At 37.2% G+C, this 14,708-nt stretch overlaps 1 protein-coding gene across 4 annotated transcripts in view; it reads left to right on the top strand.

Moving 5' to 3' along the window:
* Positions 1-14,708, top strand: part of TLL1 (tolloid like 1) — a 342,701-nt gene that overhangs the window by 281,333 nt on the left and 46,660 nt on the right. For 2 of the 4 annotated variants that reach the window (XM_043902680.1, XM_043902681.1), the window contains 2 exons: positions 1,865-2,115; positions 3,295-7,970. The exons of 1 other annotated variant lie outside the window; for it this stretch is intronic. In XM_043902680.1, coding sequence (XP_043758615.1) covers positions 1,865-2,115; positions 3,295-3,429 — 386 coding nt within the window. In that variant the 3' untranslated portion in view covers positions 3,430-7,970. Of the gene's footprint in view, positions 1-1,864; positions 2,116-3,294; positions 7,971-14,708 lie in introns of those variants that run through there. One more of the 4 variants, XM_043902683.1, reaches the window with a different exon arrangement.

The following is a 14,708-nucleotide window of genomic DNA, read 5'->3' as shown; positions in this document are numbered from 1 at the left end:
CAGTTTCATTTCAACCCCAAAGAAGGACAAGGCCAAAGAATGTTCAAACTATTGCACAATTGCACTCACTTTACATGCTAGCAAAGTAATGCTCACAATCCTCCAAGCCAGGCTTTAACAGTACAAGAACCAAGAAATTCCAGATGTACAAACTGGATTTAGAAAAGACAGAGGAATCAGAGATCAAACTGCCAGCATCCATTGGATCATAGAAAAACAAGGGAATTCCAGAAAAACATCTGCTTCATTGATTATGATAAATCCTTTGACTGCGTGGATCACAGCAAACTGTGGAAAGTTCTTAAAGAGATGGGAATATCAGACCACCTTACCTGCCTCCTGAAAAACCTGTATGCAGGTTGAGAAGCAACAGTTGGAACCAGACATTGAACAACAGTTTGGTTCAAGTTTGGAAAGGAGTACGTCAAAGGAGTACATGTATATTGTCACCCTGCTTATTTAACTTATATGCAGAGTACATCATGCAAAATGCCAAGCTGGATGAATCACAAGCTGGAATCAAGATTGCCAGCAGAAATATCAATAACCTCACATATGCAGATGACACCACCCTAATGGCAGAAAGCAAAGGGGAACTAAAGAGCTTCTTGATGAGGGTAAAAGAGGAGAGTGAAAAGGCTGGCTTGAAAATCCAACATTCATAAAACTAAGATCATGGCATCCAATCCCGTCATTTCATGCAAATAGATGGGAGGAAAAATGGAAACAGTGACAGGTTTTATTTTCTTGGACTCTAAGATAACTGCCTATAGTGACGGCAAGGATGAAATTAAAAGATGCTTGCTCCTTGGAAGAAAAGCTATACCAACCTAGATAGACAGTGTATTATTAAGCAGAGACATCACTTTGCTAACAAAGGTCTATATAGTCAAAGCTATGGTTTTTCCAGTAGTCATGTACAGATGTGACCATAAAGAAGGATGAGTGGTGAAGAATTGATGCTTTCGAATTGTGGTGCTAGAGAAGACTCTTGAGAGTCCCTTGGCAGCAAGGAGATCAAACCAGTAAATCCTGAAGGAAATCAACTCTGAATATTCATTGGAACTACTGATGCTAAAGCTGAAGCTCCAATACTTTGGCCATCTGATGGGAAGAGCCGACTGATTGGAATAGACCCTGATGTTGGGTGGATTGAAGGCAGGAGGAGAAAGGGGTGACAGTGGATGAGATGATTGGGTGGCATCACTGATTCAATGGATGTGAGTTTAAGCAAACTCCAGGCAATAGCGACGAACAGGGAAGACTGGCGTGTTGCAATCATGGGTTTGCAAAGTCAAACATGACTAATGACTGAACAACAACAAGAAATATCCATTGAGTTGGTGATGCCATCCAACCATCTCATCCTCTGCTGCCCCCTTTTCCTCCTGCCTTCAGTCTTTCCCAACATCAGGGTCTTTTCCAATGAGTCGGCTCTTCGCATCAGGTGGCCAAAGCACTGGAGTTTCAACTTCAGCATTCAGGGTTGATTTCCTTTAGGACTGACTGGTTACTATATGGCAGGTACTGTTTTAAGTGATTTTCTTGTGTTAATTAAATCCTCAGAGCCCACTAAGATTGGTACTATTGTTGTCATCTGCATTTTACCTTATGTATCAGAGAAGCAATGTCACTTATCCAAAGTCACTGAACTAGTAAGTGTGAAGCTGAAATACCAAACCCAGCCTACCAAACCTAGGGCCTATCAATATCCACTACGTCATTGGAATCTTCAAATATGGGAAGCATAACTGACCATGGAAATGAATACAGAAGTTAGAGAGTGGTTATACCACACTGAAAGAGAAATTGGAATTGTTAAAGCTCATTGAGCTCACTTATCTCATTTTTATTCCTTGGGCAGAGTGTGGTGGCAGACTGAAAGTGGAATCAAAACCCAGAGATCTGTACTCACATGCTCAGTTTGGTGATAACAACTACCCAGGACAAGTTGATTGTGAATGGCTGTTAGTGTCAGAACGGGGCTCTCGACTCGAATTATCCTTCCAGATTTTTGAAGTGGAAGAAGAAGCTGACTGTGGCTATGACTACGTTGAGCTCTTTGATGGTCTTGATTCAACAGCAGTGGGGCTTGGTCGATTCTGTGGATCAGGGGTAAATACAGTACCAACAGGATACCATAGACATGATAAAAATATCTATAAATTGGTGATTTGATATATGTAAGATGTATAAGTCAGCAATGCTTTTACAAAAAAAATGTTACATCATATTATTAATGGCTTGATAAGTTATAACATGCCTCTTCCCTTCTCTGTTGCTAGTGAATTTGCTCAATAACATCGAACAAGACAGATGAATTCAGTAACTATAATTATTGTTACTGTCCACATTCTAACTTTTTAAATTCATGCTTTTAATTATGCAGTAAATATTTACTTACCTAAAAGCAATATATCTTAACACACACCATGACAGTTTTGCAAACTTTTAAATTAAAGCATAGAAGAAAAAGAATATGCACGATTCAAATTGAGATTCCCCTCTCAACAATATATATGATAAGTGGCAGGGTCTGCTACCAGTGTGGAGGTTTAGCCAGTACTATTGAATGTCGATCCATTGCAGTATGCACAGGACACAGTACCCAAAATAGGTCAGAGGGCATCAACGTGACAAATAAGAAAAAGGAAAGCTTAAGGTTTTCTCAATGCTTTCCCCCTCAGGATTCAGCACATTAATATCAAATGTTCTTCTGAATACATATTTTGTTCTAAAGCTTTAGTTCCATTTTTCAAATTTCTACCAATAACTATTACTTAAATAATACTGAATTTGAATAATATTGAACTCCTGTCCAAATTACAACTGAAATGAAACAAAAGTGCTTCTCAGTACTTAGATTACTAAAACAAGAAGGAATGGACAATTTGGATTCTGGAAGTGGCTCTGCCTCAGAGCAGCTTCTGAAATAGTTTTAGTGTCTCTTTTTTCTCTCTGCGCTTCACTTTAATTACTTGTAAGTCGAAGGAACTTGGTTTAAAATTTTGGGGAAAAACACCAAGTTCCATAACTTGGAAGCAGACTTAATTATGTTCAAAGCTCAGCTACATCACTGATCAACATTGTGATCTTGAGCACATCATCTGTTCTCTATAACTCAAGCTTTCTCACCTGTAAAATAAAGTCACTCTTATTTACTTTTCAAGGTTGTTGGGAGGATTCAGTTTTATACCAAATTTCCAAATGTGAATTACATAGAAGAAAAAATAATTCATTCTTATTATTTGTTTTTGTTTGTGTGTCTGTCTTTGTCTTTGCTTTTGTCTTCAGCCACCAGAAGAAATCTATTCAATTGGTGATACAGTTTTAATTCATTTTCATACTGATGACACAATCAGCAAGAAAGGATTTCATATAAGATACAAAAGCATCAGATATCCAGATTCCACACATACCAAAAAATAACCAAAATCTCCATCAGAACATAAAGGAATGTGTATAATGCAGAGAAGATGTATTTCTTTTTTAAATGAAGATTTTAGCACAAATATTTCATATGAGTTTGAGCAAAAGAAAACTGCAAGACCAGAATTATCTCTGTACTACAAGAGAAGTTTCCAGCTAACCCTGATCAGCATTACCAGGATATTTGAACTCCATTCTTGACAGTATAAATATAAATAAAGTTGGTGAAAGGGCATCATGATTCAAAGAAGACTTCACAATTCTTTGTTCACAGCACAACACAGATGCTTTACAATTCAAATTGTTCCTTTCAGGGTCTGTGACGCTGCAGAGTGTTCTTTTTGACAATTTCTCAGTATATGGGAGAAATAAAATGATCTTACAGGTTATAAACTGGAAAACCCTCTCCTCGAATCTTAGGATAATTGCTTTGACTGTGCATCTTGAAGACAATGTAAACCAGATCCATATAAGTTGTTGTGAAGTGGAAGTCTTTTAAGGGTGGTTTATACTTTAAATATGGGTATGACCAGTGTTTGGAAACTGGAATATTTCAGCTTCATTATTTTCACTTGCAGGCTAAATTTACCTCTTTGAAACGTAAACAATCTTGAAACCATTTCATTTTCCTGACCTTTGACAAGTTTGAAATGTCAGTAGTGTCTACCATTTAGCTAATTCTAAACATAATTTTATCTAAGTGCTGGAAAATGCCCAGTTTATCGGTAAACTCAATTCTTTCAGTGAGAAATGCTGCCTTTTCACACCAAATTCAAGAGCCCTTGTGATGTCTTATGAACCCGATGAGATAATTCCCAACAGGTGTGAACTGGATCCTTTTAAAGTGACTGCCTAGATGGCTCATACTCAAGTTCTACTGCTGCTATTCTTTCTTTTGTTGTTGATCTGTTGTAGCTGTTCATGTTGATGTTGTCAAGGTTAATGTTTTCTTGTTTTTTTGTTTTTTAATGAAATGAAGTGGGCAAGCCTTGTTAGAACTGAAAATTTTCTTTCTCTTCCTAGAATTCAGGTTTTTAAAATGTAATGTTGTAAAAAAAAAAAAGAAAGATTTGTTTCTGAAAGACTTTCTATGGTGCTATTCCATAAACATTTTTTTTAAACAAAGTTTTTGACCTTTGAGCCAACCACCTGTAGACTACAAACGTCTCTGTCTGGCTGGTAGCACTTGAAGACTAAAGACTTGCTAAATGTATCAAAAGTATGTTGTTGCAAGGGTAGCACTTGTCCTGTGGAACAGCTGCTTATAATGCCTTAGAATTATTTTGAATGATTGAGCAGATCCTCCTAAGAGACACACCTTTTTTGAAAAGTTGAGTATAGTAGTGTACGTTAGTTAGCATCTCTATGAGGAAAATTAATTTCTGTGACTGAGATCTTTAGATATAAATATGGTGACCTACTTTTATTGTAGAAAATTAATTTTCTGCTTTAAAGCCAGGATTTTTTTTAATATTAATGTATGTATATATGAAATTGTCTGAATGAGTGAAGCTACAAGAAAGTGATGAGTAGTGGGTGGCTGAAAAGTTTAAATTTACATGCCAAGTTCTGCTAGAATCTTGTTTGAAGTAGCAACTTTCATAAGCTGTTTCATGGACAAATAATGGGAATTTCTCATTATTATCAATCCCATTTTAAAAAAGGCTCCTTCCTTCAGAGAAACTCTATTTTGATATTTTTTTATGTTGATATAGATTGCTGTATGAAGTAGCTTTGGTTCTGTTGTCTGTCCATGAACATTCAATATTTAATAAAATTGAAAATCTTTCTTCATTTTACAATATTAAACTATACACACAGATTTAGCTTGTTTTTTTTTCCATTGTTGCCTTGAAAATCTTTTATTGTGTATGAATTGTATTATGTAAATACATTTTTAAAAATAATCTTTTGATCTCATGGAACATTACTTTGGAAATGTATAAATATTGCCTGCAATATAAGGAGCTTTTTAGTGGAGCTGATTTATTCCAGTAACTTCTATATTTTTTTTCACCAATCTCCAGTAAGCCAAAATATTGGGAATAGGAAAGAGAGGAGAAAAGAAAAAAACATTAAAACCTGGTATACCATGCTGTGCCCAGCCCAGTACTAAGCACATACACTAGCTCTTTTAACTTCATGCAACCCTTTGAGAACTGTGGTAATGGTCTCATTTTATGGTTTAGGAACTGAGGCTCAAAGAAAGAATATAATGTTCCCAGGGTTACAGTGTAAAGTTAGATGTTAAAACTCAAATTGTCTGATATAAAACTCTGTACTTATTCTAAAAATGTAGTAGAATCAATCTTGACATATATATATATATATATATATACACACACATACACATATACATATATATATATATAAGATATATTTTTATGCTGAAACTTTCTACATAAAGTCAGTTTTAGAGGTGAGTTACAGTAGAACTTTCTAACCAAGAATAAACTTGGTTACTTTCAGTAATAGCATGAAAATTAAAATATCAACTGTAGATGTCTTTAAGAACCACAGTTAATGCTAGAAAATTAAAAAACAAAAAAAGCTACTATATAGTTTGGAGTTAGTAACTATGGGCCTTTTGTTAAAATAAGTACATTAAATTATTTTATCTGATGTGGTGGGGAAAATGTAGTGCTTTTAAGAAATACTGTGGATACTCTGGTTGATATCTTATAAGGTTTCAATGAGCTGCCCTCACACAACTGGGAAGTAAAATATTTAGAAGGCACACTCAAAGAGGTTGTCATAACTTAGGTCTTCAATGGGAACATTAATTTTTTATTATACCTTTTGTATGCTATCTGCTCACTGCATATTATTTTTATATTAATTCAACTTTGGCTTAGGTGTATTGTTAAATTCAAACACAAACAGCTTCATTGTTATTGTGATAATAATGGTTAATTACTGTTCTAGGCATTTTATTAGCTTTTGTAAATTTATTTTCAACCTTTGCATCAACTTCTACATTAGTCTTGGTTCTGTTAATACTGTTTGCTGAAGTTCTAATTCCTATAAAATCCTCACTGACTTTACATATAAAAATTTGCTCCCACTTAATATGATTTTATTAAATTATTTTTAAAAGTCAATTGTGACTATTACTCTAGTTATTTAGAAGATCATGACTTAACATAACTGCACAAACAATATATTTGAAGAAATAAATGAGAAACAGCAGTTCTATTTCCAAAATTCCTAAGTGTCCCCTGCCTGTACTGACTGAATTTTTGCTACCTTGGATTAGTTTTAGTATACCACAGTATCAGATTCAAATTCTGTTTAATTTTTTTTAATACATTAGTCTTTTGATTATTATTTTTTCTATTTTTGATAACAAGGCTCAAATAATGAAATTTTATTCTCATATGTAGAAAATCTCTGAAAGCATTTATTATTCCTCACAAGGGTAAATTTTTTAAAAAGAAGCATTGAATTATCAGTTTGTTTAAAATTGATAAACTACAGCCATGTGCAAATTAAAAAGGACTTTCAGTTAAAACAATATCAAAATGTTTGGAAATTTTATTTAACTATAATTTTATTTAGCAAGAGTATTTTGGATAAAAGAAAACCTTTAATACCATTTATTAAATCCATCATGGGAGGAAGAAAATAGGAAAAATAAATTACCATGTAAAGATCTGTAACTTGAACTGCAGTGGTACTTTTTGTTTGATAAGAAAAAATAGATAACATGACCTTACCACAAAGAAAGAAAAGGTGCTTTATGAATACATTTTTACATTAGTGCATAGTAAATGGTTATAAATGAATATTTTCTTTTTAGTCTTTTATTTTTATTGTTATAAAATTGATAAATTTTGTCATTAGCTTAGGAAATGAAAAGGCTGGCTGCTATACATGGTAAAATACTATTTGTCACCAAACTTTGCTTTGACATGTACTTTTTAAATTGTCCAGCTTTGAACCTATGTTCTTTCCACTCCCTGCCAGTGTCCTCAAACTGAATTCAGGTTTACAATGTAATTCTAGTCAATACCATGACATCTACCTGGTGCAGAGGTCAATGCATGTTGGTTCCAAACACTGTTTAAGACCCTGACCCTGTCTCATATATATAATCCCCCTCTCATCCAATATTTTGAATAAAAAGTCAATGAAATAAATCTCAGCTTCTAACTTTGGAAGACATGTATGTAGAAATATACTTTGGTTAAAGTCTATGAAAACAGAAGCAAGCACTAAATATGCATCATGAGACATGTAGCTAGAAGGACCTGGCAGCTGGGTCTTCTCCTGCTTTTACTGAAGTGGCAGGAGGGGTCTATTTAAAGGAGTGCCATTAAAATTATTTAAACACAAGAACACCTGGAAAGGACAAATAGAGTGAAAGGATTACAGATAATGAGGCTTCAATATGTCAATCTATCCTAAAACAAGTATAATTAAAAATTAAATTACAGAAAAAAATTTCAAAGGAATATAATAAATTTGTTAAAGTCACTTTTATACCACTCCATGTCTATTAGTTGTGTTTGAATTTCATGGGAATAAAGAGTCTCTTATAATAATTTTTGTGATTTTTATACCAAAAGGCATAGATATTTATTTCAGTTCAGTAGAGTCTCTCAGTCATGTCTGACACTTTATGACCCCATGGACTGCAGCATGCCAGGCTTCCCTGGCCATCACCAACTCCAGAGCTTACTCAAAACTCATGTATATCCAGTCGGTAATGCCATTCAATCAACTCATCCTCTGTCATCCCCTTCTCCTCCTGCCTTCAATCTTTCTCAGTATCAGGGTCTTTATCAATTAGTCAGTTCTTCGCATCAGGTGGCCAAAGTATTGGAGTTTCAGATTCAGCATCAGTCCTTCCAATGAATATTCAGGACTGATTAACTTTAGGATGGACTGGTTGGATATCCTTGCAGTCCAAGGGACTTCTCCAACACCACAGTTCAAAAGCATCAATTCTTCGGCACTCAGCTTTCATTACAGTTCAAATCTCACATCCATACGTAGCTACTGGAAAAACCATAGCTTTGACTAGATAGACCTTTGCTGGCAAAGTAATGTCACAGCTTTTTTATGTGCTGTCTAGGTTGGTCATAACTTTTCTTCCAATAAGCAAGTGTCTCTTAATTTCATGGTTGCAATCAACATCTGCAGTGATTTTGGAGACCAAGAAAATAAAGTCTGTCATTGTTTCCATTGTTTCCCCATCTATTTCCCAAGAAGTGATGGGACCAGATACCATCATCTTAGTTTTCTCAATGTTGAATTTTAAGGCAACTTTTTTGCTCTCCACTTTCACTTTCATCAAGAGGCTCTTTAGTTCTTCTTCGCTTTCTACCATAAGAGTGGTGTCATCTGCCTATCTGAGGTCCTTGATATTTCTCCCAGCAATCTTGATTCCGGCTTGTGCTTCATCCAGTCCAACATTTCTCATGATGTACTCTTCATTTAAGTTAAATAAGCAGGGTGACAATATACAGCCTTGACGTGCTCGTTTCCTGATTTGGAAGCAGTCTGTTGTTCCATGCCCAGTTCTAACTGTTGCTTCTTAACCTGAATACAGATTTCTCAGGAGGCAGGTCAGGTGGTCTGGTATTCCCATCTCTTGAAGAAATTTCCACAGTTTATTGTGATCCACATGGTCAAAGTCTTTGCCATAATCAATAATGAAGAAGTAGACGTTTTTCTGGAAATCTCTTGCTTTATTTATGATCCAATGGATGTTGGCAGTTTGATCTCTGGTTCCTCTGCCTTTTCTAAATTCAGCTGGAACATCTGGAAGCTCACATATTGTTGATACCTGTCTTGAAGAATTCTGAGCGTTACTTTGCTAGCATGTGAGATAAGTGCAATTGTGTAGTAGTCAAACATTCTTTGGCATTGCCTTTCTTTGGGATTGGAATGAAAATTGACCCAGGCCAGTCCTGTGGCCACTGCTGAGTTTTCCAAACTTGCTGGCATATTGACTGCAGCACTTTAACATCATTATCTTTTAGGATTTGAAATAGCTCAACTGGAATTCCATCACCTCCACTAGCTTTGTTCGTAGTGATACTTCATAAGGCATCTTAACTTCACATTCCAGGATGTCTGGCTCTAGGTAAGTGATCACACCATCGTGGTTATCTGGGTCATGACGATCTTTTTTGTATAGTTCTTCTGTGTATTCTGTCACCTTTTCTAAATATCTTCTGCTTCTGTTAGGTCCATACCATTTCTGTTCTTTATCGAATCCATCTTTGCATGAAATGTTCCCTTGGTATCTCTAATTTTCTCGAAGAGATCTCTACTCCATTCTATTGTTTTCCTCTGTTTCTTTGCATTGATCACTGAGGAAGGCTTTCCTATCTCTCCTGCTATTCTTTGGAACTCTGCATTCAAACAGTTATATCTTTCCTTTTCTCCTTTGCCTTTAGCTTCTCTTCTTTTCTCAGCTCTTTGTAAAGCCTCCTCAGACAACCATTTTGCCTTTTTGCATTTCTTTCTCTTTGGTATAGTCTTGATCACTGCCTCCTGTACAATGTCATGAACCTCTGTCCATAGCTGTTCAGGCACTCTGTCTATCTGATCTAATCGCTTGAATCTATTTGTCACTTCCACTGTATAATCATAAGGAATTTTATTTAGGTCATAGCTGAATGGTCTAGTGGTTTTCCCTACTTTCTTCAATTTAAGTCTGAATTTGGCAATAAGGATTTCATGATCTGAGCCACAGTCAGCTCCTGGTCTTGTTTTTACTGACTGTATAGTGCTTCTCCATCTTTGTTTGAAAAGAATATAATCAATCTGATTTTGGTATTGACCATCTGGTGGTGTCCATGTGTAGAGTCTTCTCTTATGTTGTTGCAAGGGAGTGTGTGCTGTGACCAGTGGGTTCTGTTGGCAAAACTCTATTAGTATTAGACTTTGACCTACTTAGTTTTGTACTCCAAGGCCAAATTTGCATGTTACTCCAGGTATTTCTTGGCTTCCTACTTTTGCATTCCAGTCCTCTATAGTGAAAAGGACATCTTTTTGGGGTGTTAGTTCTAGAAGGTCTTGTAGGTCTTCACAGAACCGTTCAACTTCAGCTTCTTCAGCATTACTTGCTGGGGCATAGATTTGGATTACTGTGATATTGAATGGTTTGCCTTGGAAATGAACAGAGATCATTCTGTCATTTTTGAGATTGCATCAAAGTACTCCGTTTTGGACTACTTTCTTGACTATGATGGCTACTCCATTTCTTCTAAGGGATTCTTACCCACATTAGTAGATACAGCTGAGTTAAATTCACCCATTCCTGTCCATTTTAGTTTGCCAATTCCTAAAATGTCGATGTTCATTCTTGCCATCTGCTGTTTGACCACTTCCAATTTGCCTTCATTTGTAGACATTTTTTTTTCATTCATAGACATTTATTCATTAAACAAATATTTGTTTAATAGCTATAATATTAGCCCATGTCAAATATTAAGACTTTAATGAGACTTTAAAAGGAATAACTCACCATCTTTTTTTTTCCTTGCAAGTTAAATTCTAGCTGAAGAGATAAATATTAATATTAATTAAAAGTAAAACACAAAAAGGCATCATTGCAATATAAAACATCCATGTGCAGAATTCCCTGGCAGTCCAGTGATGAGGACTTCATGCTTCCACTGCAGGGGGCATGTGTTTGATTCCTTGTTGGAGAGCTTCCATCTCACATGCCCCTGTGTTATGGCCAAAAAACCAAAAATACATGTGCATTTTACCATTCTGAAAACATTCCTCCAAACAGCATGGTTTGGATTTTGAGACAAGTATTAACATAAATATCCTTTTCTTTTCCTTAATTTTTCCACTATCTTTTTACTTACACTTAGAGCAAAGACTCTAAGTCTCAGATCAAGTCACCCTGCTGAGGGGTCCTATGCCAGAAACATGAGCCCCCAGATTATCTGTTTATAAAAATCAGTAGAGCTTACATTCAGGAGAGCCAGATGGCTGTAGGAAATAGAGCCCCAATTGTCAAGGGCATGCACAAAATCTCACATACTATGAGACCCAGTGCAGAAGCAGAAGTTTGAAAGAAGCCTTGGTCAAACCCATTTCCTGATCTTGGAAAATTTCCCATAGGGTTAGGAGGCAAATGGAACTCTCGCTGGGAACCTGAACACTGGAAACAGATTTATGAGCTCATTCTAATGGAAAAACATTGACACTGAAAGCACAATTTGGGAATCCTCCTTTGCTTTTATTAAGGTCATGAACCCAGCTCCACTCACCAAGCACCACCCTACCACCAGATCACAGATTTCATATCAAAATATCATAGTAAGTATCACATTAAAATATTAAAATAATCATATGTGTAACCATATATAGGACCACAGGGCTTCCCAGTTGGGCTAGTGGTAAAGAATACACAGGCCAATGCAGGAGACATAAGAGATGTGGGTTCAACCCCTGGATCAGGAGGATTGCCTGGAGGAGGACATGCAATCCACTTCAGTATTATTACCTGGAGAATCCCATGGATTCTAGAGGAGCCTAGCTACAGTCCATAGGGTCGCAAAGAGTTGGATTTGACTGAAGTGACTTAGCACAGCACACAGCACATATAGGGTTATATATGACCTTATGGTAACCACATCCAAATTATAATAGATGATACATACACATGCATAAAAGAAGAAAAAATTCAAAGGTAATGCTAAATAAGATAGTAATCACATCATAAGGGAATAGAGCAGAAAGGAATAAAAACTAAAAAGCAAAAAATAAAAAACCAAGCCTGAAAACAATTAGCAAGATGACACTAAGTACATATATACAAATAATTACTTTAAATGTAAATAGGCTAAATGCTCCAATCAAAAAATCACAGAGTGACCGAGTGAATTTTTAAAAATATCCACATATATGCTGCCTACAAGAGACTCACTTTGGATTGACTGAAGATGAAGAGATGAAAACAGGTATTCCATGTAAGTGGAACTGAAAGTAAATGGGGTGGCAATATTTGTATTAGACAAAATAGACTTTTAAACAAAGACTAGTATATCACAGAGCACCAGCTGAGAGCTGGCAAGAGTCCCTGACCACTGGAAAAGAATATAGAGACCCATGCAAAACTAAGTAGGATGAAGGAAGGAAGGGGAAAAGAGCAGGAGAATGTACAGACTGGACCTGCCTCTGGGGAGTGGAGGAACTGAAGCAGGAGTGAGATTCCCCATACCAGAGCAATAGTTTGGGACAGAGGGGAGGCATTTGAAAGGAGTAGGGAGTGAAGCAACTGATCTGTGATGGTCTGAATAGTGTGAGAACCACACAGACAATCTATATCGCAGACCTGCATACCCCAGACAGGGATGCAGGACCCCCCGTACACACCGTGGCTGGAAGCAGGGGCATAGGGGTTGGAGAGAAATCCCAGGACGAGGATGGCTTTTGACTGCAGGAAGGTGGCCCAAACGGATGTGAGGGAGGAGATTACTGCAGGGTATGCCCTTGGAGGAAATTGGGCAGCCGTGGAGGCAAAGCAATACTGCCGAGTCAGGCACAGGGTGGAGCCATCACTGTAGCCTCTCTCTGTCCCCACACATTGGCACTGGCAGCTGATAAATAGAGAAAGACCCCAGAGATGGTGGCCCTTTGAGTGCCTGCTGTGAGGAACAATAGAGAAGGACCCCAGCCAGGGTGGCCCCTTTGAGTGCCTGCTGCACCAAGCAATAAAGAAGGGCCAGCCAGGGAAGCCTTTTGAACACTGCTGCCAGAACCTAGAAAAAGGCTCGTGTAGCATCTTATCTCCTGTGCCTGCGGTCACTGGCTTCTCTGTGTACCTGGCAACACCAGGTTCCCTGTGATCCAAGCAGCTGCACCATCTTCATGCTCAGTCCTCACTAGGACAGAGTGGCCAGAGGCCAGGGAAAACTCTAATAGAACCATACGTCCTGTGCTATGGCTGTCGGCTTCCCCGCACACCTGGCTCTGCTAAGGACCTCTCAATCCAAGCATCTGTGCTGCCTCCATGCCTGCTCCTCACTGGGGCAGTCTCAAGTCCTCTGGAGAGCCTCAGGATAAATTCCTGTGGATGACCCACATACAGAGGTGTAAATGAAACACAATTGAATTACAGGACAAAGTGGTTAAAGAGTAGGATCTAAAACTCTCCCACCATCTGTATAAGCTGCAGATTAAATCCACATGATCAACTGGTAGACTCTGTGTCCATAAAATGTATAAAAGAACAGAGTGTTCACACAAAAGTAAAATCCCTAGCTCTGGCAACCATGGATACTGGAGGCAAGTACATACAAGACTAGACTAGATGAGAGTCTGAGCTGTCCCCACAGCAGGTCCAGAGAACAGTCCAGTATTAGAGGGCCTCTTAGCGGGGCAGAGATAGAACTATGACTCTATATACATTTTTCTCTTTTTTTTCCTCTTTTTTAAAACTCTCTTTTCTTTTTATGTTGTTCTCATGTTCTTCATTATTTCTTTAATTTTATTTTATAATGCACTTTTTCAATTTTTAGGACATCTTATTCTAAATTAACTTATTTAATTTTTTCATATATTTGCAGTACTATTTAATTATATTTTATCCTCCCCATGTTTTTTATTTTGTATTTTTGCTGGTCTTGTTTTTAGTATTCATTTTACTATGGGTTCATTTATTGTCTTGATCTCTTCTTTTTTGACTCCTGTTTTCACCCTTATTTTTATCTTTTTTCTCTCTTCCTTTCTCTTTGTAAGTGTATGAGATTCTTTGGGTGTTCTTGACTACTGACTGTTGCTTTCACCTTTAGTCTTGGGGTTTTCTCTTCTGTGCTGTGAGATCTGTGAAATCCTAGTGCTACAATACAGGGTCGGGCCTGAACCCTTGAGGTGGGAGACACAAGTGCAAGACTTTGGACCACCAGAGAACTCGTGATCATGTGGAACATCAATCAACAAGAGCTCTCTGAAAGGCCTCCATCTCAACAATACGACCAAGCCCCACCCAAAGTCCAGAAAGTTCCAGTGCTGGAATCCTCATGCCAAACCTTTAGGAAAACAGAAACACAGCCCTGCCTATTAGCAAAAATGCTACTCTACTCAAAATCATAAAAAGCCCATAGACACCCTAAAACACACTACTAAACAAGGCACTACGCATCGGATCTCAAACACAAATCTTCCCAAACAGAAAACCTTCACAAGGCATTGGTCCACCCCATCCGTGGAGGGGGGACAGACTCCACAGTTAAGAGGGACTGCAACCCTTCAGCCTGCAGAAAAGAGACCCCAAACACAGTAAATTAAACAAAATGAAAAGACAG

The sequence above is a fragment of the Cervus elaphus genome, chromosome 5 (assembly GCF_910594005.1).
Source record: "Cervus elaphus chromosome 5, mCerEla1.1, whole genome shotgun sequence".
NCBI lineage: Eukaryota > Metazoa > Chordata > Mammalia > Artiodactyla > Cervidae > Cervus > Cervus elaphus.
This window is presented reverse-complemented; position numbering and strand designations above follow the sequence as displayed.